Source organism: Tamandua tetradactyla, chromosome 2 (assembly GCF_023851605.1).
Source record: "Tamandua tetradactyla isolate mTamTet1 chromosome 2, mTamTet1.pri, whole genome shotgun sequence".
Classification (NCBI taxonomy): domain Eukaryota; kingdom Metazoa; phylum Chordata; class Mammalia; order Pilosa; family Myrmecophagidae; genus Tamandua; species Tamandua tetradactyla.
In genome coordinates, this window is record NC_135328.1 from 219,373,831 (window position 1) to 219,394,919 (window position 21,089).

General features: G+C 55.0%; 1 protein-coding gene across 5 annotated transcripts in view; it reads right to left on the reverse strand.

Annotated features, from left to right (window-relative positions):
• Window positions 1-21,089, reverse strand: part of KCNAB2 (potassium voltage-gated channel subfamily A regulatory beta subunit 2) — an 87,975-nt gene that overhangs the window by 43,394 nt on the left and 23,492 nt on the right. For 2 of the 5 annotated variants that reach the window (XM_077151509.1, XM_077151508.1), the window contains exons 2-3: window positions 12,105-12,233; window positions 10,858-10,899 (exon numbers count right to left, since the gene is read on the reverse strand). In XM_077151509.1, the coding sequence (XP_077007624.1) occupies window positions 10,858-10,899; window positions 12,105-12,181 (119 nt within the window). In that variant the 5' untranslated portion in view covers window positions 12,182-12,233. Of the gene's footprint in view, window positions 1-2,208; window positions 5,847-10,857; window positions 10,900-12,104; window positions 12,234-21,089 lie in introns of those variants that run through there. The other 3 variants (XM_077151510.1, XM_077151511.1, XM_077151512.1) reach the window with 3 other exon arrangements.

The following is a 21,089-nucleotide window of genomic DNA, read 5'->3' on the forward strand; positions in this document are numbered from 1 at the left end:
ATACATATGATGGAATATTGTGTTGCTAGAAAAAGGAACGAAGTTGTGAGACATGCAAAATTGTGAATGAACCTGAGACATTTAGTGAGTCAAAATAAGCCAGAAACAAAAGAGCAGTTATCGTATAGTTTCCTTTAGAAAATGCTTATCAGAAAACAGGGGCCTAGATTATAAGCTCTTATAGCAGTCACATTTAGTCTGGAGCGGTAATTATTATTTCCGGATTTTGAGAGACTGTTTTATACATGCATCACCTGGTACTTAGAGATAAAAATGAAGCTGATCAGGTCAGCATTAAGATAATTAAGAACACAGGGTAAGGAAGACATTGTTTATATTTTAGAACCTCACCTACTCTTTGATACCAAAGGAAGAAAGGTTTATTTTGTCTGGAACCCAAATTTTCTGTAGCACATAATCTAACAACCTGTCTGGATAGCTCATTTAAACAACTGGAACACAAGGGAGCCCAGAATAAGAATGAAAGCCTTTAATCCTGTGTAGCTTAATGTAATGCCTGGATATATCCTAGAATATATTAAGCAGATAGTAAAAAAAAAATTGGTCAAGTCCCTTTAGGGATGGGAGAACTATTAAACTTTACCACAGAGAATCCCCTGATATTGTGTCAGAAGTTAGGGACACCCAAATGAATAGGCCAAGCCCTTGATCTTGAGGCTTACTCTTGTGAAGCTTATGTATGCAGTGGAGAAGCTTAGCCTACCTATAGGTATGCCTAAGCGCTACTTCTGGAGGACCTCTTTTGTTGCTTGGATGTGGCCTCACTCTAAGCTCAACTCTGCAAGTGAAATCATTGCCTTCCCCCCTACGTGGGACATGACATTTCAGGAGTGCAAGTCTCCCAGGTGGCATGGGAGATGACCCCCAGGAATGAGTCTGGCCCTGGCACCGTGGGATCAACAATGCCAAACTGAACAAAAGGGCGAAAAGAAGTGTAACAAGTAAGGTATCAGTGGCAGAGAGAGTTCAAATAGAGTCAAGAGGCTACTTTGGAGGTCACTCTTATGCAAGCTTCAGTTAGACAAGGCTCTCTACCATAAGTTGCCAAATCCCAAACAAAACCATTTCAACCAGTAAAACAAAACAAAACCAAGAAAAAACATTCCAGCCCATCTTAAAGACACCTAGGGCAATATATAAGATTCAACAAAGGTTCCATGCACTAGGGTAACTTTCCAGAAACCTACAACCTCCAGATGGGTTCCTCGACCAGTTAAATCCAGAAACCTGGAGGGGCCAGCCTCTCCAGAACAACAGCTAGTTCCATCTCCTTACCCCTTATTGTCGACAGCCTCTTACAACATGAAAATGTTAGAATGGGAATGGCCACCCTGCGAGGACTGGGCGAGGAGACTGGGCTGACTGGCTCTGGCAAGGGCGTGTTCCAGGGAGGCACAGGAGGAAAACCCACTTATTTGCAATCTACTGAGATTTATATCCCCCTCCCCCAGCTTTGCAGCTCTGGCTGCCTTCTGAAGCTTTCGGAGGAGAAAGCCAAGCCTCAGGCTGCTGTCCCAGGTGCTGACCCCAAAGACCAGCTAACCAAATAGGCTATACTTGGGTGGTTCCCAGAAAATGAAGACCAACAGGCCTGTTATTCAGAGGACACAATGCATGTTGATTCACAGCTGCTGCTGTCGTATTTACAGTCTGTTGCAAGCAATTCAGTGGCGGCCTATTAAAAAAAAACCTCCAAATTTGAGGAGGTAAAGGAGAAAGCACCTCTCTGTCCCCAGAAGATATGCTGGGGCCATGCTGGGTCTCTGCTGCCAGAAGGGATTCATCACTAGAGATGATGAAACGAGGTATTCTCACCAATTCATACTTAGTCAACCCATAATATTTTTTTGTTCCAATAATGCTGCAAGATGTAAACAGTGTGTTTATTCCTGCCACAAAGGTTTTTTTTCTTTTTTTCTCTCCAGAAACCATATTCTTTTTCCCATGGAGAATATGCCCAACTCTTAGCAGCACTTATCTTTGGAAGCTAGGACTACAGCACACTCTCATTTTCTTCTTGGATCCATTTCTATAGGGTTCAAGTTTTCTAAACACAAACTATTAACTCGAAAAAGCAATAAAATCCTAATAGACATGTCCCAGGTTACATCTGTTGTCCGTGCAGCCCCGGCCTCCAGGGGTCCCGTGCCAGCAGGTGTACTCCCCCACCCCAAGCCTGGCCCTTACCGATACTTCATGCCCGTGTGCCGGGCGGTGCAGCCATCCAGGGAGAGGCCGTGCATGCGGAGGAAGTTCTCCATGTTCCTGGCCTGGGCAGCTGCCCGCACCTCCCGCAGCCGCTGAAGATCCAGCGTGTCCGTCTGGCGGACGGGGTGCAGGGCCCAGTCCGAGTGGCACCTGCTGCTCACACTCCTCAGACTCTCGCTGTATGTCATGGACAACATGGTACCGCCCAGCCCTGGAGCCACCACTGTCCAGGCGGGAAGTGCCGGATTGGTCATGGGTTAGAGAGCTGCCACTGTCCCCTGTGCCCCAGGCTGGACGCTGGCCCAAGGCAGGGGGTAGCTGCAGCGAGGTGCCTTCCGATGCCAGTGTTCACCGAGACTCTTGGGTCCTGGGGAGGGGGCCTGCTCTGGGTGTTGCACCCCTTGACAACAAGATGTTCGATTCCTCAAAGCAGCATTTGCCGGGCACTCTGGTGAACCCACCCTCCCCAGCCGCTGGCCACAGGAAACAAGCACAGGCAAAGCTGCATTCAGGAGGCGGGGAAGCCAAACTCGAAAGGGTACCAAGTTAAAAGAGAAGCCCGGAGAGCGTGCAGAGAGCCTGAGTCCCCAAATGCAGAGGCCCAAGGGGAGTGAGGCATGGCCTCACAGCATCCTCCTGGAGGGACCCTCAGGGTGAAACCAGGTCGAGGGCTGTCCCAGGGGAAGCAGCACAGGTGACTGGGGGACTCGGCATGGCGGCAGGGACCTTGCCTGCTGCCTGAACATACTCTAGTATGGCCAGGCCAGGGGACTGCAGCCCCCATGCTAGGTGGCCACCACCTGAGGAAAGCTCCCTGGCTTCGTAAGCCTCGTGAAGGACAGCACCGTCCACGCAGTCTCTGCCCAGGTAAAGCATCATTGCCGTGGCAGAGCCCACTGGACTCCATGCTCTAAGATAACCAAATATGTCACAATCCTTAAGCTTCTGCAAAGAAAGACTGAGCAGAATGAACAGGAGTGCCGGGGCTGCCTGGGAAGGAGTTAAGCTGGGATGGGAACTTTCAAAGCTTAAGTGGTAAGAACCACACCAAATAGATGGTCATCCTAAATAACTACCCTTGGAAACTAAAACCCAGATAAATGTCCATTGACCATCCACACAACGGAAATGTGCCCAGTCGTCAGGCCTCTCGGGGTGGGCTGATTGGCAGGGAACCCCAAAAGAGGGGGTGGGTTAAAACAAAGGCACAGAGAGAAATGAGACAAAATAAAGTGTCAGTGGCTGAGAAATTTCAAAAAGAATCGAGAGGTTATCCTGGAGGTTCTTATGCATTATGTAGATATCCCCTTTTTAGTTAAGGTGTATTAGAGAGGCTGGAGGGAAGTGCCTGAAACTGTAGAGCTGTGTTCCAGTAGCCATGTTTCTTGAGGATGATTGTATAATGATACAGATTTTGCAGTATGACTGTGTGACTGTGAAAACCTTGTGTCTGATGCTCCTCTTACCTATGGTATGGACAGAGGAGTAAAAAATATGGATAAGAAATACACAAATAATAGGGGGAAAAGTTAAAATAAATTGAGTAGATTGAAATACTAGTGGTCAATGAGAGGGAGGAATAAGGGTATAGCAGGTATGAGTTTTTCCTTTTTTATTTCTTTTGCTGGAGAGATGCAAATGTTAAAAAAAATGATCTTGGTGTGAGTACACAACTATGTGATCATATTGTGAGCCACTGATTTGAACCATGTCAAGAATGTTTGTATGTTTGTTGTTTATAATAAAAATATTAAAAAAAACAAAACATCGCAAAGGCACAGGGAAAAAGTTACCATTTGTGCTCATTTTGGCACTTACAGGAGAGTGTGTAAGGCTCAAGTGGACACTTAGAGATGAGTGTGTAGATATTCATTCAGGTACTTACAGATGAGCATGTAAATGCTTATTTGGGTATCTGGAGATGAGTGTATAAATACTCATTCAGGTATGTATAGATGAGAGTGCAAATGTTCACTCAGGTACACAGAGATGAGTGTGTAAATGCTCATTCAGGCACCGAGAGATGACTCTGTAAAGTTCATCCAGGCACTTGCTGATGAGTGTGCAAATGCTCACCTGGGCACTTACAGATGAGTGTGTGAATGTCCACCCAGGTATGTACAGATGAGCATGTAGAGATGAGTGTGTAAATGTTCACGAGGGCAATTACAGCTGAGTGTGTCAATACTCATTTGTGCGCTCACAGATGTGTGCAGATGCTCACCTGGGCCCCTGCAGATGAGTGTGTAAATGAATGCTGCACCGTGGCCATGGACATCCAAGCCTTGGAGTGTATTTGGCCAGCCAACAAAGACCTGGTTGTGGGGGCAGAGCAGGCTGCCAATCCAGGGACCCCACCAGCACTGCACTGCACCCCCAGCCTCGACCCAACAGTTCCACAAAGCCCACGAAGCAGGGGGGGAGCTCAGACGTGGAGCTGCTGCTGCAGCTGGGTTGGCCGCAGAGGGGTCCCGGAGGCCTGGGCTGGAAAGGGAGCAGCACTGCCCCACACTTCGGCACATGCAGCGACAAGCCCTAGCAGCCAGGGAGGGGGCTGCGAGGGCTGTCTGGGGGGCTGTCTCAGGGCTGAGGGTGGCACTGCCCTGGAGGTGCCCTAGGCTGGCCCCTCTTCAGGTGAGCTCTACAGGCTCAGCTCTGCTGGGCCTCCTTCACAGGCCAGAGCAGGGCCCCCAGGCTGGGAGTCTGGGCTGAGTCCAGGGAGTCTGGAGGCTGAGGTGGGGTGGGCCGAGCTGACCTTTTTGCACTCTGGTCTGAGGGGAGGGACTGTCCCAAGGAGCCTCGGGGCTTCAGGGGTTTCCAGACCAGTCTGTCTGTTTGTCTCTTGCCTCCTGGGCCTGCAGAGTGGAGACGTCCTTCCTGTCCCCCTTGACCCTGCCGGGCCTGGGGCCTGGCTCACAGCAGGGGCCCAGAAATACTTGTTGAAGAGCACCCAACTGAGGCGGGGAAGGTGGGCTTGGGGTAAGAAACTAGTGAGCAAGGAGATGCTAAGGGCCCCTTCCAGGGGAAGAGGGGAGCCGTGCACCTGCCACCCCGGGCCAGGGCTGGACGATCTGGAGGCAAATCCTCACTTCCCCAGGTGTCTATGCTTAGAGACGATGCCAGCTGCGGGGCTCTTCCCGGAGAGCCGGGACCAGCCCAGACATGCGCTTCCTCAGCCAGGCATAGCCGGGCCGAGATCAATAGCCATTAGCTCTCAAGGTATTGACCACAAGGAACCCCCCAGGTCTGGCTGGCTCTGGAAACACATCCCGGGCCCAGGTGGTGGGTGGGTGGGTGTGGCTCAGCACCCGGGTTCTGGACTGGCAGCCCTGTCTCCAGCTCTCAGTGTAGCTCTAGCAAGCACCCGGGCCACTGCAGACCTCAGTGTTCACATCTGTGAAGTGGGCTGAGCAGAGGCCCGTTGCTAAAGGCTGCCGTGAGGATGCCCTGAGGCTGGGCACGTGGTGGCTGTGCAGCCGGGACCCCGAAACTCCCCCCAAGGCTGGTGCCACGAGGGGTGGGGAGGCTGTCTGGGGGCTGGCAGGTGGCCCCCTGGGGGTGCTGCGTGAGCTGGGGCTTGAATGACGGGCGAGCCAGGCAGAAGGCAAACCTCGCTAGAAAATGCTTAGTATGAGGAGATACAGATATTCCTGACGGCTCCTGCCTCGCAAGAATACTGAGATGGGCCGTGGGTGAGGGTTGGAGATGGGGGCTGGGGGGGACAAGGGCGGGAGCAGGAAGGAATGGCCCCCATGTGGCTGAGACTGAGGGGCTGCAGGCCCCCTGCCTGAGGGCTCCTTCAGGCGCATTCGTGGCCCTGGGAGCAGGTCTGTGGGCTGGGCCACCTGCGACATGGTGGCCTCCGAGATCCTGCCTGGGATGGACCCCAGGTGCCTGGGAGCAGGCCTCGGCTGAGAAGAAATGGGGTGTGGGGTGAGCGCGGCCCCCCACCAGGGAGGGAGAGTGAAGCGAGCAGCAGAGCAGAGGCCTGGCACCTGGAGTGGCTCTGAAGGTCAAGGCCCACAAAACACGCATCTGCATAAGAATCGGGGGTGGGGGTCAAGGGAGAGGGCGGAGGGGCGTGCGCGGATGGCAGAGGGCACTCAGAGGGTCACGGGGGCTACCCTGGACTATTTGGGTGGGAGAAGGCAGAGCCCAGCTTCCCTGGACTCGGAGATCCTTCCTCCCGCTGGGGCTCTGTTCTGGGAGGGGGGCCCTTGCAGGGCACCTGCCTCGGGCCCCTGGCAGCTCCAGAGCTCCAAAGTGCAGGAGCACCAGCCCCTGATTCCCAGTTTCCGGGCACTTCCCGCCATCCTGCCCCTGGCCTCCAGAAACTTCAACCCCTACCCCAACAGCTGTTGCTAATTATGTGGTACCTACACGTTCTTTCCTGCAAGGGGCCTGCCTTTTGCAAATCTATTCCTGTAGATTAGGGGGCTCCGGGGAATTCACAAAAATTAGCACCATGACGTGAGAAAATGAAACCAAGACATTAGCCTCATTAAATCGGTAGGAGCAGCTACCACCCTTAAGAGCGCGGTGCCTGGAATTCCTTAATTGTGGTCCATTCACTGCAAGTCACCTGGCCGTCAATAAAGCACAAGACCGAGGAGGAATTCAAACGACGACATCTGCTTTGAATTTAGAGAAAGGAGCAAAAGTCCTTGAGAGCAGAAACACAAGGGGAAGCTGTGTCATTCCGGAATGCAGCTCTACAATGCACGGCAGCGCGTTAATGCACGACCAAAATCGTTTTTCGCCCAAGATGGCTCAGCAAACCCAGGCCCGATCGAGCAGCACCCCCGCCTCCCAGGCATGTGGTTTCCTAGACTTCTCAGACAGCAGGCAAGCCTCCCTGACAGCGTTCTCAGGAAAACTCAGAAATGCAGAATCTCAATCAATTGTGAACCCGACAAGAGATGAGCCAGATACCTGTGTGGCTCCAACAGACGGGAAAACAGACATGAAGCCAGCCACCAGCCCTTGGCAGTTCGGGAGGCAAGCACGCCCAAGCAGGAGATCAGCAGCGGCCAGTGCTGCCAGGCCAGCAGCCCGCCCCTTTCCTCCAGCACTCACCTCCAACGTACCTACAGCTGCTTGGTTTTTTTTTTTTTTGAGGTTTTCTGCTATGAAAATGTAGAGGGTCTAATTCCCGAACAGCCAAAAGCATCCCCAAACACCATCTCCTCTGCTACTGCAGCTCCCAGGGATGACAGCACCCAAGCAGCGTTCCCACCCCAGGGGCGGAAGGAGAGACTCACCTGCTGCCTTGGGCTTCTGCACATTAAAAGGACAGAGGCTAGTTCAGGCTCGCCAGATGCTCTAAGGATCTGGCGCAGCGGAGCTTTCATTAGGGGAGTGTCACTGCAGGACGTCAGAAACAACTGGTGAATGAGACGGGTCCCACAAGGGCTGAGTTTTGAGTCGGTGAGTCCATTAGCTCTATTAGGGCGTTTGCATCTCGCTGAAAGAGGCTGAATTATTCAGGAGTGCCTCTTTCCCTAAAAGCCTGCGAAGTGCAGTTCTGCGGGCCAGCTCTGGGATGCAGGGTCGCAGTCTGGCTGCAGGGTGGGGGTGGGGGGCCGCGGCTGGGGACTTTCCCTTCCTGCAGGCACGAATGGTCCCATTGTCTCCCCCCAACCCTACTCCAGCGAGCCAGCAGACCCCCAGAGCAGCAAGAGGAAGGGGTAGTCGGTGCTACCTGCCCCAAGTTCCACTCAGGAGGGCCAGGTGTGTGTGGGGGGACAGAGAGCTTGCAGCTTCCCGCACCACCCCCCAATTCCTAGCTATGTCTGTAGCAGGTGAGCCACTGTCCCCACATTGGTGACTGCCCCCCATGGCTTCCGTCTTGGGGTGCCAAGAGAGGCTCAGCATAGCATCGACTTCTGGTGGAAAAAGTGCACCAGTGCACGTGGGATTTGGAGGAAGGCTGAGCTGTCTGTACTGTGGCAAACCCACAGACCTCAGCAGGGGACACCTTGGGGGGTGGGGGTGGAAAATTGTTACTCCAGCCCTGGAGTAGGACGTTAACTAAAGGGGGAGGCTGCGGGAGGCCCAGGGCCCGGAGGTGACTAGACACAGGCCATCATCTGTAAGGGCCGCGAACGTCAGCTCCCCGGTATCTGCCACTTGTCAGCTTCTGTGGGTGGGGTGTGGGCAAGGGTGGGTGGTCATCAGCCAACGTGCTCTGAACGCAGCCCGCCTCCCTCCCCCGGGCCAGCTGCTCCTCTGCTAGTGGGGCCTCCTTCTCAGCCTCCGCATGTCTGAGCCCCTCCGCCTCCGCGCATCCGTTGCCAAGCCCTATGGACTCAGCTTCTGATGTCTTTTTCTCATCTACTTGTACCGCTTTGTTCCCAAATCTCCTGCTAGTTTGGGCCTCCTCCTCTACTCTTGGCTGTTTTCTGGCCTCCTTACATCCATCATTCTTTCCCCCAACCCATCTTACTCCCTGTTTATGGCAGAGGTCTGGTCACTGTCCTGCTCAAACACCATCGATGGCTCCCCAGTGTCCACTATATGAAGTCCAAGGTCCTTTGCTTGGTATGCAAGGCCCTCACCAACATGACCTGATCTCTCATTATGCTCCCTCATGTCCCCGACAGCCCAGTCCACAACCACATCCCGTTCTCTGTCCACACCTCCGTTTTGTGCCTTAGGCTGTTGCACCTACTGGAATGTTCTTCCCAGTCTCTGGGCTGAATCCTGCCCAGCCTTCAAGGTCCAGCTCAGGACCATGCCACCTTCTCCATGAAGCCCTCCCTGCCTCCTCAGTGGACTAAGACCACTCCTCATCTGAACCCAGGCAGCTCTTTGGACTTCTCCCACCCTGTTTTGCATTCTAGATACCATGAGAGCTCTCTGGGTTTCAGGGCAGGTTGTGTTATCTCTCCTGGTCCTGGTCCTGGTCCCCTCTCTGCATCTGTGAGCCTCACCTCCTGACCCCAGCTCCTCCCGCTGACGGGACGAGTCTATTTTCCTGCATGGCCATGGTCACTTGCTTTGGCTCAGAGAAGGTAAGAGAGTGGCAGTGTACCAGCTCTCAGTGTGGGCCTCGAGAGGCGCTGCCTGCTTCCACCTCTCCTGTGTGCTGCGGCTGCCTGCGGAGGATGCACCTGGGAGAGCCGCTGCCTGGAAAGCTGGGGGGGCCGGGGGAATGGCTGGCCCCAACCAACCGCTTGGACACGAGCCCAGGGGCAGCACAGGAGATGTGGGACTTGGCTCTCTAACAGAGCTCGCCCCTGTGCAGAGAATGCTTTGCACTCTGGGTTGAGAGGGTACTTCCAGGAGGCTCCCGGAGGGGAGGGCGATGGGCTGGGTGTGAGGGTCCTGCGGGCTGGGAGTGGTACCAAGCGAGTGGGACTGCTTTCCCTTCAACGCGCTTTACCCGATGCCTGGCTCCACCCTCCTGCGAGTTCTCTGCACCTGGGGTTTTTCTGCCTGCCTGTCACCCTCTCTCCACTCCTGCTGGGGAACAGGGAATGCTGTCTGCGGGTGCCTTCGGGTGCTAGCTTGCATTCACTGGTCAGGTCTCAGGACGAATGCCATACCTTAAGATAAACACTTCATCCCAGGAAAGGATTCACAAGGCCAAGTTCACATCTATTTCAGGTAAAATCTTACAGAGCCAAAAATCCAGGGTCATCAAAGAGTTGGCCACCTTTTCCGGGGCCTGTAAGGAAGGCACTGGTGCCGCGGTGGCCCACAGTGGCCATCAGGGTTGGGAAGGAAAATGCCACGCGGAGAAGCCAGAGCCGACCCCAACGCTCGCCGGCCCCTAGTGGGCATGCACTGCGCAGGGGGACTGGTCCTGGGCAGAGAGCTCCCCTAGGCCTGGAGCCCAAGACACACCACCACATGCCAGTATAGCCCTGGGAGCTGCCGCCGAGAGCTGCATGAACCCCGCACGGCCCAAAGGTCAGCAGTGCTCACTGACCCCTGGGTCACGGCCTGTGCTGACATTTTCCCCATGGGAGGGAAAGTAAGCCCTGAAGGTAACTTCCTAGAGTCAGTGACTTTCCAAGAACAAAATGGTGGCCTAGAGAGAGGAAGGGGCTCCCCAAGCAGCCCTAGCTGCTGTCTGAGCTGGGATGGAAGTCTGGGCCCCTGATGCCCCTGTCTTGAGGCGCTGCCTTTCGCCAGCAAACACCAAAGTGCTAGCAACGCCCCAGGACGCCGTCGTTGCGTTCCCCTGGACATAGTGGGTCATTTGGGTACCGTGGACCCCACGGGGACATTTAGCCTTTGAGTAACCTGGGGGCTCTGTAATTGCATGTCAGCTCAGATCCAAGGGAAAAAGGAGGAGCTGACGGGGTCACCACGTAGCCTTTTCCTCGGATAACCTGAGAAGCCCAAGTGCACGCCCCACTGCCAGGTGACGGATGCCGTGAGGGCAGACGAGACGGGAAGCGCGCAGGTGTCTGCAGCCTTTTTGTTCAAGGTGACCTCCTCAGAGACTAAAGCTCATGCTGCCCCTGTGCCCTTGCCTTCCCCCAGGACGTGCCAAGAGGTAATGGGGGTCCCTACTTCAGAGGACGCACCAGCACCCCCCGCCTGGAGCCGGCGTGCTCTTCCCACCTGCTCCCTGGCCTCCAGCTGGCCGGCTTGTGGGGACAACGAAGGACTCGTTACCTGTAAAACTGGAGCTGTCTTTTGGGGCTCCCATACCGAGTACTTCCGATAGCAATGGAGACAAGAGGGAAGAAAGGGAGAGAAGAGAGAAGAGAGAGTCCACAGCTGCCATCAACCATGGGAGATGCCCGCTCGCTCAGGGCCCGTGGCCCCTTGCCTCCCCCCACCCGCCTGCAGCCCCTCACCCCCTGTGGCCTCCCCCGCGGTCCCTCACTGCCTGCTTCGCCCCCCATGGTCCCTCGACTCCCCATAACCCCCCCCATGGCCCCTCGCTGCCAGCAGCCCCTTGCCTACCCACCATGACCCATCGCCGCCTGCTGCCCCTCTCCCTCACTGGCCCTCGTTCCCCCGCCCCGCGGCTCCCCGCCCGCCCTCTCTCTGCAGCCCCAGCGTCGCCCAGTGCCCAACTCTGTTCTTGACGCCCACCCAGGCCCGCGCCTGCAGGGGCACCAAGTGCAGAGCGAGCCGGGCCACCTGCTTGGACTTCTACTCTGAGCATGCCACAGAGCCGCGGAGGACACCCTCAAGCCAGGAGGGGTGGGCGCCACACACGGTGAAAGCCTGTGGGTGGCTTCGCCCCTCGAGGAAGGAGAGGGGCGTCTACTCTTTTCCCAGGGGTTTCTACAGACATCTGCTCTGGCTCGGGAGCATCTAGAACGGCCTGGCCCCCCAGGGCGGATGTCCCCGCCCGGGCCCCGGGGAGATGCTGGCTTCTGCAGTCTGGCTGGGCCTCCCCCACGCAGCCCGCCCAGCACCGGCGGCCTCCCCCCAGCAGCCCCGTGCACAGCCCTGCACTGCCCTACCTGAAGGGAGGCCAGGGGCCCGAGTGAACCCTTGGGTCAACCCCACCCCTCCAGGCTTCAAAAACGGACAAACATGGTTCCCCAAGCACTGCCAAGATGGCGAGCTTTATCCTGGGTGCTGGGGAGCCGGTGGGGCCACGATGTGTGAAAAGAGGGAGGCCGGCGTCCCAGAAGAGGCTCTCCACAGACTGGAGACCTCCCCCTTACCCTCAAATTGCTGAAGACTCAGGGACAAGGCAGGAGTTTAATCCTGGCTCAAACCCACCCAGAATATCTGTTTTTTTTTGGCTCCTAAAAGCTTCTTTCCTGTCCTTGGGGAGAAGGCTCCCCTGCACATACCTCACTACCTCCCCCAGCCCTTCCCTCTGGGCCTCGGGGCTGCCCCCAGCGTTGGGACCACAACCCTGGGAGGGGTCCACGTGGGGGTGTGGGAGGGGGCGTCACCTGTAGATCATCCCGGGGGAGCCCGTCTGCCGCAGGGAGAGCCGAGCTGGGGAGCCTGCAGTGGATTCCGGATACATGGAGCTGTCCTTACTTGTCCACACCTTCCGTCTCTCTCACGGAGGGAAACTTCTGGAGGAAAAGCAGATTTGGGGGAGGAAGGGGGAGTGGTTAGGAAAGAGCGACCTGGTGTGGCCAGGGGGCTCGGTGGTTAGAAAGGCCCACGGGCTGTGGTCGCCCTGGTCCGCTGCCCCTCCTCAGACAGACAGACCGACCATGGGGGCTCAGCTCGCCAACCCAGACCATGAATCCATTCCAACCTGGAGCCTGGGCTCTGTGGGCTGGGCGAGCCGACCTGCTTGGACCAGATGATGGTCAAGTGTGACGGTTAATTCTACATGTCCACCTGGCCAGGCTACACTGTCCACCTGCCTGGTCAAAACAGCCTGGCTGCTGCTGTGAGGGGATTGCGTAGATGGGGTTAGCATCTCCAGTCACTTGACTTTAAGGGAAGGAAGTTGCTGGAGAACAAAGAATCAAGGGTTCCAAGAAAAAGGAGGAGATGCCTCCAGGCTGCACCCCCAATGCCCCTCACGGTCCAGGCTGCTGGCCGCCTCTACCGAGTCCAGCTCCACGCTGCACAGCAACTCTGCCGGAACTTCCAGGCTGCTGACCTGCCTCTGAAATTCAGCCTGCGTGAGTCAGTTTCTCAAAATAAATCCCTTTTACACACACACGAACCCAGAATGTCCGCACATCCTGTTTGTCTCTTTGGTGAACCCTGATTGATGTGTTGGGAAGCCTTCCTCATCTTCCTGTCCCTCTTTTCTGAAACTCTGGAGGAGGCACTTTTTTGATGCCCAAAATATGCAGAAAAGAAGGTTGCGGTGATCTTTGAACTTCCTGAGCTCCTGACTACCCATCCGCCACATGCTTGGGTCCTGGTCTTCCCTGGCTCAGGTCGTGTGGTCATCATGCCCCCCAGGTCATCCTGATTCTTCACCTCCCTTCCCCCTGCCCTCCTGACCTTCTAAGGTATGTGGCTTGTAAAGTGACCCCACCTCTTGAGGTTCATGCCCCTGTGAAGTCCCCTTCCCTTGAGTGTGGGCTGCAACGAGCACCACTTCTAACCCTCAGAATATGGCAATGGTCATGGGATGTCACTACCACAGTTAGGTGGATAATATTCTGACCTCTGTCCTGCCAGCAGTCTCTCCCTTGCTGGCTTTCACAGTGCAAGCTGCCATTGTTTCCATGCAGGAATAAACTGAGGGCAGCCTCTGGCCAACAGCCCACAAGAAACTGAAGTCCCTGTTCAACAATCCACAAAGTGAACCCTGCCAACAAGCAGATGAGCCTGGAAGCTGTCGAGCCTTCAGATGAGAGCTCAGCCCTGACCGACACTTTGGCAGTAGCCTGAGAGATGCTGAGCAGCAGATCAGTAAGGCCAGGCCTGGACACCTGAGCCACAGAGACTGGGAGATCATAAATGAGTCCTGTTTTCAGCTGCTAAGCTTGCGGTGACTTGCTACACAGAAATAGCTAACAAACACAACAGCCCAACATCCATTTGCTTCTATGGTTAGATGGTAGAAGTGGGAGGTGGGTGGCAGAGCCCTGGGGAGGCAGAGAGTGCTGTGAGCAGAGCCCTGTGCACGCCTGTCCCCGGGGCCTCCTCAGAGGATATATAAACAAACATGAAAGTCCAGAGGCTGCAGGGGAGGAGGGAGGCAGGATGTTCACACTTGAACTTGCAGAGAGGAGGAGGCCAGGCAGCCGAGACCAGGCTGGGGTGCCCACGACCCTAAGACGGCTGTATGGCCCCTGACATCCTCCCGTTCCCCTCACTCTCTCCCTCACTCAGGCATCAGGGGCCCAGGAGGATACTTTAGCGGATGTTTAACATCCTGAATTCTAGAATAACCAGCTCGACTTGTGTTTGAAACAGTGCAGATCCCAAGAGCCACACTGGTCTTTTTACATGCTCTGATTTTCTCTTGGCACATTTCAAGTCAGATTTCCTAAGTTTGAACAGAAAAGCTAAGGGATGCCAGCACCGTATTAGATCTGCCCACAGAGAGAGCTCCTGCCAGCACTGCTGACCGTGTGGCTCGGACTGAACCACTGGTCAAACTTTGTGCCAGAGACCCTAGGCCCAGCACCCTGCCTCTGTCCTCGAACCAGGGATTCCTGGGGAGGACACTGGAAGCTCCCTCCTTGCGCCTCTTTCATGCATTTTGAATCTTCATTTGGAAGAAGGGTGGCAGACACTAATAATTCCAGAACCATCTAGAACTTTCAGAACTCCCTGGAACTTTCCACAGGGAGCTGCCAGGGTCAGAAGACTGCCTTTCAACAAAATGATCACTGGTTCACATGGCCCTACTTGATGCCCAGCAACCTCGCCAGGCTGCCTAATCCAGTGCTTCTCAAACTTGAGCAGGCATGTGAATCAGCTGGACAAAGGCTGTGGGCCCATCCTCAGAGCTGATGCAGTAGCTCTGGGATGGAGCCAAGAATCTACTTTTCCAGCAAGTTCCAAGGTAACACTGATCCTACTCGTCCAGGGACCACGTTTTGAGTTCCACTGGCATAGAGGATGAACCAGGAGGTGGCAATCTCCCACCAGGAGGCCAAACCCCGCCAGCCACTTTTTTTGCAAAAATTTCATTGAAACAGCTCCACGCACATTCATTTATGTATCATTAAGGCCTACTTTTGTGCCACAAAGCAGGCCTGAGTTGCTGCAGCAGAGACAGACTGGCCTAGCGAAGCTAAAAATATTCACCATTCATCCCTTTACAGGACAAGCTTGTGGCCCCTGTTCCAGGCCATTCTCAAACCCGCTCTCCAAGGCGACAACTTCCCAGCTCCTCACTCCTTCAATCTTCTCCCCTATCCTCACATCCAGCTTATGATCCTATTTTATTGAAAAAGTAGAAGCAACCAGAAGCCAACATCTACAATTCTTCCACCCACCTACCAGCAACACCCCTCAAAATATTCTACCCGCCTTCCTGTCGCTGCCCAGGTGAGCTGGCCGTGCCACACCCAAGGGGGGCCCAGCTGAGCCCCAGAGCCTCCCCTCCCACCTACTCTCAGGAAGTTGCAGGAACACCGGCTCCCTCGCACAGATTCTTCCCTCTTTATGGAGTGTAGCCATCTGCATACAACATGTTCTTATTTCTCCCATCTTAAACATATGCAAAACATGCACATGCAATCACAATTGCTCACACTACATACGCATTCATCTACATACGCACACACATACATGCACGCATATCACATGCATGCATGCACACACAAGCATACACACACACTACATATGTATGCAACATGCACACACGCTCACCCTACATATACATGCACAATTCTCAAATGCACATGCAAGCACAGATGCTCACACTACATATACATGTAGATACATGCACACATATCACATGCAAGCACACATGCATGCACGAACACACATGAACACATATCACATGCAAGCATACACATGCATGCACACACAAGCATACACACTCACGCTACATAGTATCAACATGCACACACACTCACCCTACATATACATGCACAATTCTCAAATGCACATGCAAGCACAGATGCTCACACTACATATGCTGCACACATGCACAAACTATGTATGCACACATGCTCACGTGTACACACATGCACATGCAAGCACAAATGCTCACCCTACATATACGCACACATACATGCTCTTGACTCTACTTCCTGCTCCACTACTGCCCTAATTCTCTCCTTCTCTTTACAGGAAACTTCCTTAAAAAGTCTTCACTTGTTCTTGGCAATTCCTTGCTGCCATTCTCATTTGCAAATGGTCTCTAATCAGCCTTTGTCACTCGGTGGAAGCTGCTGTGACCAAGGTCACGGTGACCTCCCTATTGCTAATCCAATGGTGTCATTGCATCTGGCATGCGGCAGCACTGCCCACTAACCCCCCCCAGCCAGAACCCCATGCTCTCCTGGTTCTCCCACCTCCCCAGCTGCTCCTTCTCAGGCTCCCGGGCTGCTTCCTGCTCAGTCTCCGATCCTGACGTTTGTACCTACCCCTGCTCAGACCCTGAATCTTTGCTTTTCCATCCACACAGAGGTCCTTGGATTTCTGCCAGCTTTGTGACACTGAACTCCATTATGGTACTGTGAACCCCACATTTATAATCTCCAGCCCCTACCTCTCCTGTGAACTCCAGGCACATTTATTCCACTGCCCACGGAAGTCAGCGGGCACCTTTAGCCCACTTGTCCAGCCCTGAGCCCCTGTTCACCCTCCCAACCCTGTGCCCATGGCCGCCCCTTCTGAGCAGGGGCTGCTCCACCCGTGCAGCTGCTCGGTCCACCCTCCCGGGAGTCATCCCGATGCCTCTCTCCTCTCACACCCCACATCCAACCGTCCCAGGCTCATCTTCAGAAACATCCAGATCCCAGTGCTTCTCACCACCCCACCACTCCTCACTGGTCCAAGCCACAGCACCTCTCGGGATGGTCATGACAGCCTCCTAACAGGTCTCCCGGCTCCCTCCTTCACTCTTACAGGCAACCTGCACGAGGGGCTGGGTGGTCCTTCTAGAATGCAGGTCAGATCAGCATTCTACTTTGCTCAGAACTTCCCTCAGCTTCCTGCTCTGTCTAGCTCTGGCCCAAGTCTCTGCCCTGTGACCCCCTGACCTCTCGCCCTGCTGTCCCCAAGCCTCTGCCCCAGCTACCCCGCTCCTGGAGGTTTCTGGGAGCTTCCAGGCTCTATACTTTCTCTTTCAGCCTGTAGTTTTCTGACCCTAGAGAGCCCCACCAAGCTCTCCACCTCTGCTTCCTTCCACAAAGCTCACTCCTCCTGAGTCCTTCCCTGGACACTGTGGTTAAAACTGCCACCCTGTCCCCCACAGCACCTTCCCTGGGTTACCTTCCCCCTCAGCACTTGCTGCCTCTGACTTACCAGGTATTCCACCTACTTATCTCATTTATGGTCTGTCCCCCCACGTAGTAGACACCCAATAAATATCTGCTGAATGAATGAATGAATGAACGAATGACTGCCACCCAGTCTGCTGAAGGCGCATAGAAAGCAGCTCCGGGAGAAGGGGCCAGCGCTAGGCAGACTGCCCGGCTGGTAGCAGAGCCCACCGCTGGGGACAGGGGGACGTGCCACCTGAGCCTGGGAGTGGGCAGCTTTTGCAGGGGGGTGGTGTGGGGTGCCTGCCTGCCCAGGGGGCTGCTTGGGGCAGCAGCAGCATAGGAACATGCAGTGTCCCTGGGAGGTCACCTGTTCCACTGCCCCCCCTCAAATGGACTCTACAAAGTGCTGACCTGAGGCCCGGCTCCCCCTGAGCCCATGGCCACTCTCGGGCCCACAGCAATGGCCAGGCAAGGCTCTGGGCCCACTTCAACAGGAACACCCCGTCTTGGTCCCCTCGGGGACTGGCAACCTCACCGCCTCTTGGCAGAGGACCCCTGCTCTGCATCTGGGACTCATAGGTGCACTGGGTGGCCTGAGGCCCCTCCTGGCTCTGCAGCTGCCACTGTCCAACAAGAAATGGCTGCGGCCACCGAGGGCCACGCCCTGGGCTGGTGGGATGCTGTGAACCCCTGGCTGGGAGGCAGGCAGGACAGGTGGCGCTGGGGCCCCGAGTCCCCTCGGGGCAGGACAACAGGCCTCAGGGGCCACATGATGACACTCTGGGGGGTCCCAAGAGGGGTGGGAGGAGGTGCAGCAGCTGGGAGGGTGCCATGGAAGGGGGGAAAGGGGGGCCCTGGGTCCACAGTCTGCCTCCCGTCACCTGCATTTGCACCTGGCCTGGTGACCTTGAGCAAACTGCCCTGATTTAGATCTGGAGAAATGGAGGTGCAGGGCATTGGCAAAAGCTCTCCATACTTTTTCATGGGGGCAGAGTGAAATGAGATGTGAAAATGCTTTGAGCCCAAGAGGAAAGATGCCAAATTAGTCCTGGCTCTTGCCCCTCTCACAGCATGCAGGCTGATGTAGGTGAGCTTGAGCCAGAGGTGTGGGGGGGCTGCTTTTTTCTCTCTAACTTCTTGTTTTGAAAACTTTCAAATCTCAGAAAAGTTGAAAAAAGTCAGAATAGCAATAATCACTCACATACTCTATCATCTCCACTAATTGTTTACATTTTGCCTCATTTGTGCATGTTTTTTCTTCTCTTTCTCTACACACACACACACACACACACACAAACACACACATACACACAGTCTGCTCTGAACCATTTGCAAATAAGTTGCAACTTTGTGAAGCGGCACCCCAGTGGCTCCAGCCTGCATCCCCTACGAACAGCACACTGCCGGAGTGAGACCTAAATCACCACCGTACTTAAGCCATGTGGCTCAATATCACCTGATACTTAGATTATATTCAAATTTTCCCAATATTCCAAAATATATTTTATATATTTGATTTTAAAATTCAGGATCCACTGTTTGCTGGTGGCACTGGCTGCTGCCCTCTAACCCCACCCTCTTTTCTCCCGTGTTGGCTTCTCATGACGCTGAGTCCAGGCCGCTGCACCTGCAGAGGGGCCCGCGCTGGGGTTTGTCCACTGCTGCCCCACACATCCACTTGGCCCAACCCTGCAGGTGAGACGGTGTCTTGGTCACTCAGGTGAGAAGGTTAACTGTCCCGGGAGCGTGTTACCTCCTTCTTAATTCCCCAGTAATCGTGGGGAGGGCTCTCTGAGGCTGCGTGGACAATAACTTCGGTTTTCCCAGAAAGGTCAAATGTGTGGCCAGTTCGGGTTCTGAGCGCCGAGCAGGGTGGAGGAGAGGAAGTGGAGGTCAAAGGGAAAATGACGTCAGCGAGCTTCCCAAGATCTCGGCCCCGTCATCAAATCCCCAGTGCCAGGAAGACCTGGCCTGTTGGACTCTCCCAGGGGCTGCCCGAGGGTCCTGCAGGACCCCTTCAGCCCTGGAATGCTGGGGAAGGGCTGGAGCTGGGAGCCTCCTGGGAAAAGTCGGCCAAGTACATGCAGGGACACAGTGAGGAGAAGCACCAGCAGCCTCAGGCCACCTTGTGGCCCGGTCGGCAGAGCCCCCAGCCTTGACTGGCAACCCCCTGCCACTCTGTGGCCATGGAGCCAGCTGCCCCAGGGACGTGGGACTGGTAGACCACTGTGGCCTGCCACCAAGCTTAGGGGGCTGTTGGTTATGCAGCAGGTAACCTGAGTTTTAATGTAACACGACAGGGAACATGCTTTACTTTTCTTTCATCTCCAGGCTCATCTTCATTAACATCAAATTATAACTCCAGTGGCAAAGGGCCATCTACTTCTAGTTACTGGAAAAGAAGCCACACCCATCACTTTACCTTAGATTCTGTAGTATGAGAACTTGGGTTGCCTGGAACCTTCCTTCAACTAGACTTTCTTGGCCAAAGTGAGCTTGTTTATAAGTACTGGAGAGAGTAAATGTTTCTACATTGCAATCTTGTCAGAGGCTAGCTCCTTCTCGGGTGGGGCTGATGCCATAGCGCCATTCTTGGGGGACCTCAGGAGATGCTTCCAGGTGGGGAAAGAGGAACAGTTGAGCAGGGATTAAGACCCAGGCTTGGGGCCAGCCCTCAGCTGGAACGCTAACTTTGCCCTCACTTGGATATGACATTGGGTAAATCTCTTAAGCTTTCCAAACCTTGGTTTTTTCATCTGCAAAACAGGGAACTAGAGGAGGGGAGGTGCTGTTGTGTGAGAGGCAGGCAGGGTGGGCATCACCTGGCACACGTGGAGAGGTGCCAGCCAGAGGCTGAGATGGGTTTCCTGGAAAGCACCGACCACGGCTCCTTCCTGGACATTTGCATCATGTGTACGAAGGGAGACAAAGATGTTCTTACACAGAAATGTCCAAGAACTTCTGAGTTCTGAGGTGGCCTGCTCTAAGAAATCAGCTTTTTGGTGTCTTCAGACCTGGTACAGCATCTTCCTTTCCCTGGCCTCCTCTCTCTCTTGCTGTCAGAAAGCTTCTCATCTTTTCCACTTTCCTGCAAAAACGCTCATCTCTTATAGAACATGACCAGCTGCACACAGCTCTGGCCACGCTGCCCGTGGTGCTGTGGTGTGCCCTGTGGTTCTGGGGCTCTGCAGTGGCATCCAAATTCAGAATCATTCTGGAAGCCCAAAGGTTCCAGAGGGCTGCTCCCTACATCACTGGGGTCTGCAGAATTGCAACGCTGGATTAATTACCTACTGCCACATACTGAGGGCTAGTACCGTACATCACAAACACTTACTGTCCTGCAGTACCTGTGGGTCACGTGTGGGGTTCCAGCTCAGGGATGCTGGTGAGTGTCTCACCTGGAGGCTCGACTGGGGCTCTTGGCTGAGACCGTGGGCCCCCATGCCCCCGTGGCCCCACAAAATAGTAGCTGGCTTCTCCTGGAGCGAGTGATGCAAGAGAGAGGGATGTGCGGTCTTTTAGGCCCTAGTGGCGGAGGCTGAATACCACCGTGTTTGCGTCATCCTCCTGGTCTCAAAGACCAGCCCCAAGAGAGGACAGAGGGCTCGGACGCCAGGAAGGGGGCTTGGGGGAGGCAGTCTGGGGGCTGCCTACTGCCACAGAGTGGTGGGGTTTTAAACTCAATCTCACCTGAGTCCCCTCCCCAAGACCCAGGACGTCCGCTCCACCAGGACAGGGAGATGAGGCCTACGGACCCCCCACAGTGGTGCCTGGCACACCTTAGGTGCTCGCTGAGCTTTTAGTGAAGGCAAGGCGAGAAAAGGGGCTCACGCAGGAGCATGGCCGGGCGCTCCTCCCTTGGGCACGCAGGGGCCTTGGCCCAGGGCCAGGACTCGAGCTCCTGCTTGCTGAGTGGATGCCACTCGGCTGCCTCTCGAATCCGGGACATCTGGGCCCGGAAGGATCCATGGCTCGGAACCACTGCTGGCGTGGTGCCCGAGGCCTTGGAGGAGCCATGGCGGTGACAGGAAATGGTGCAGCTTCTCGAAACCACACCCAGGCGGG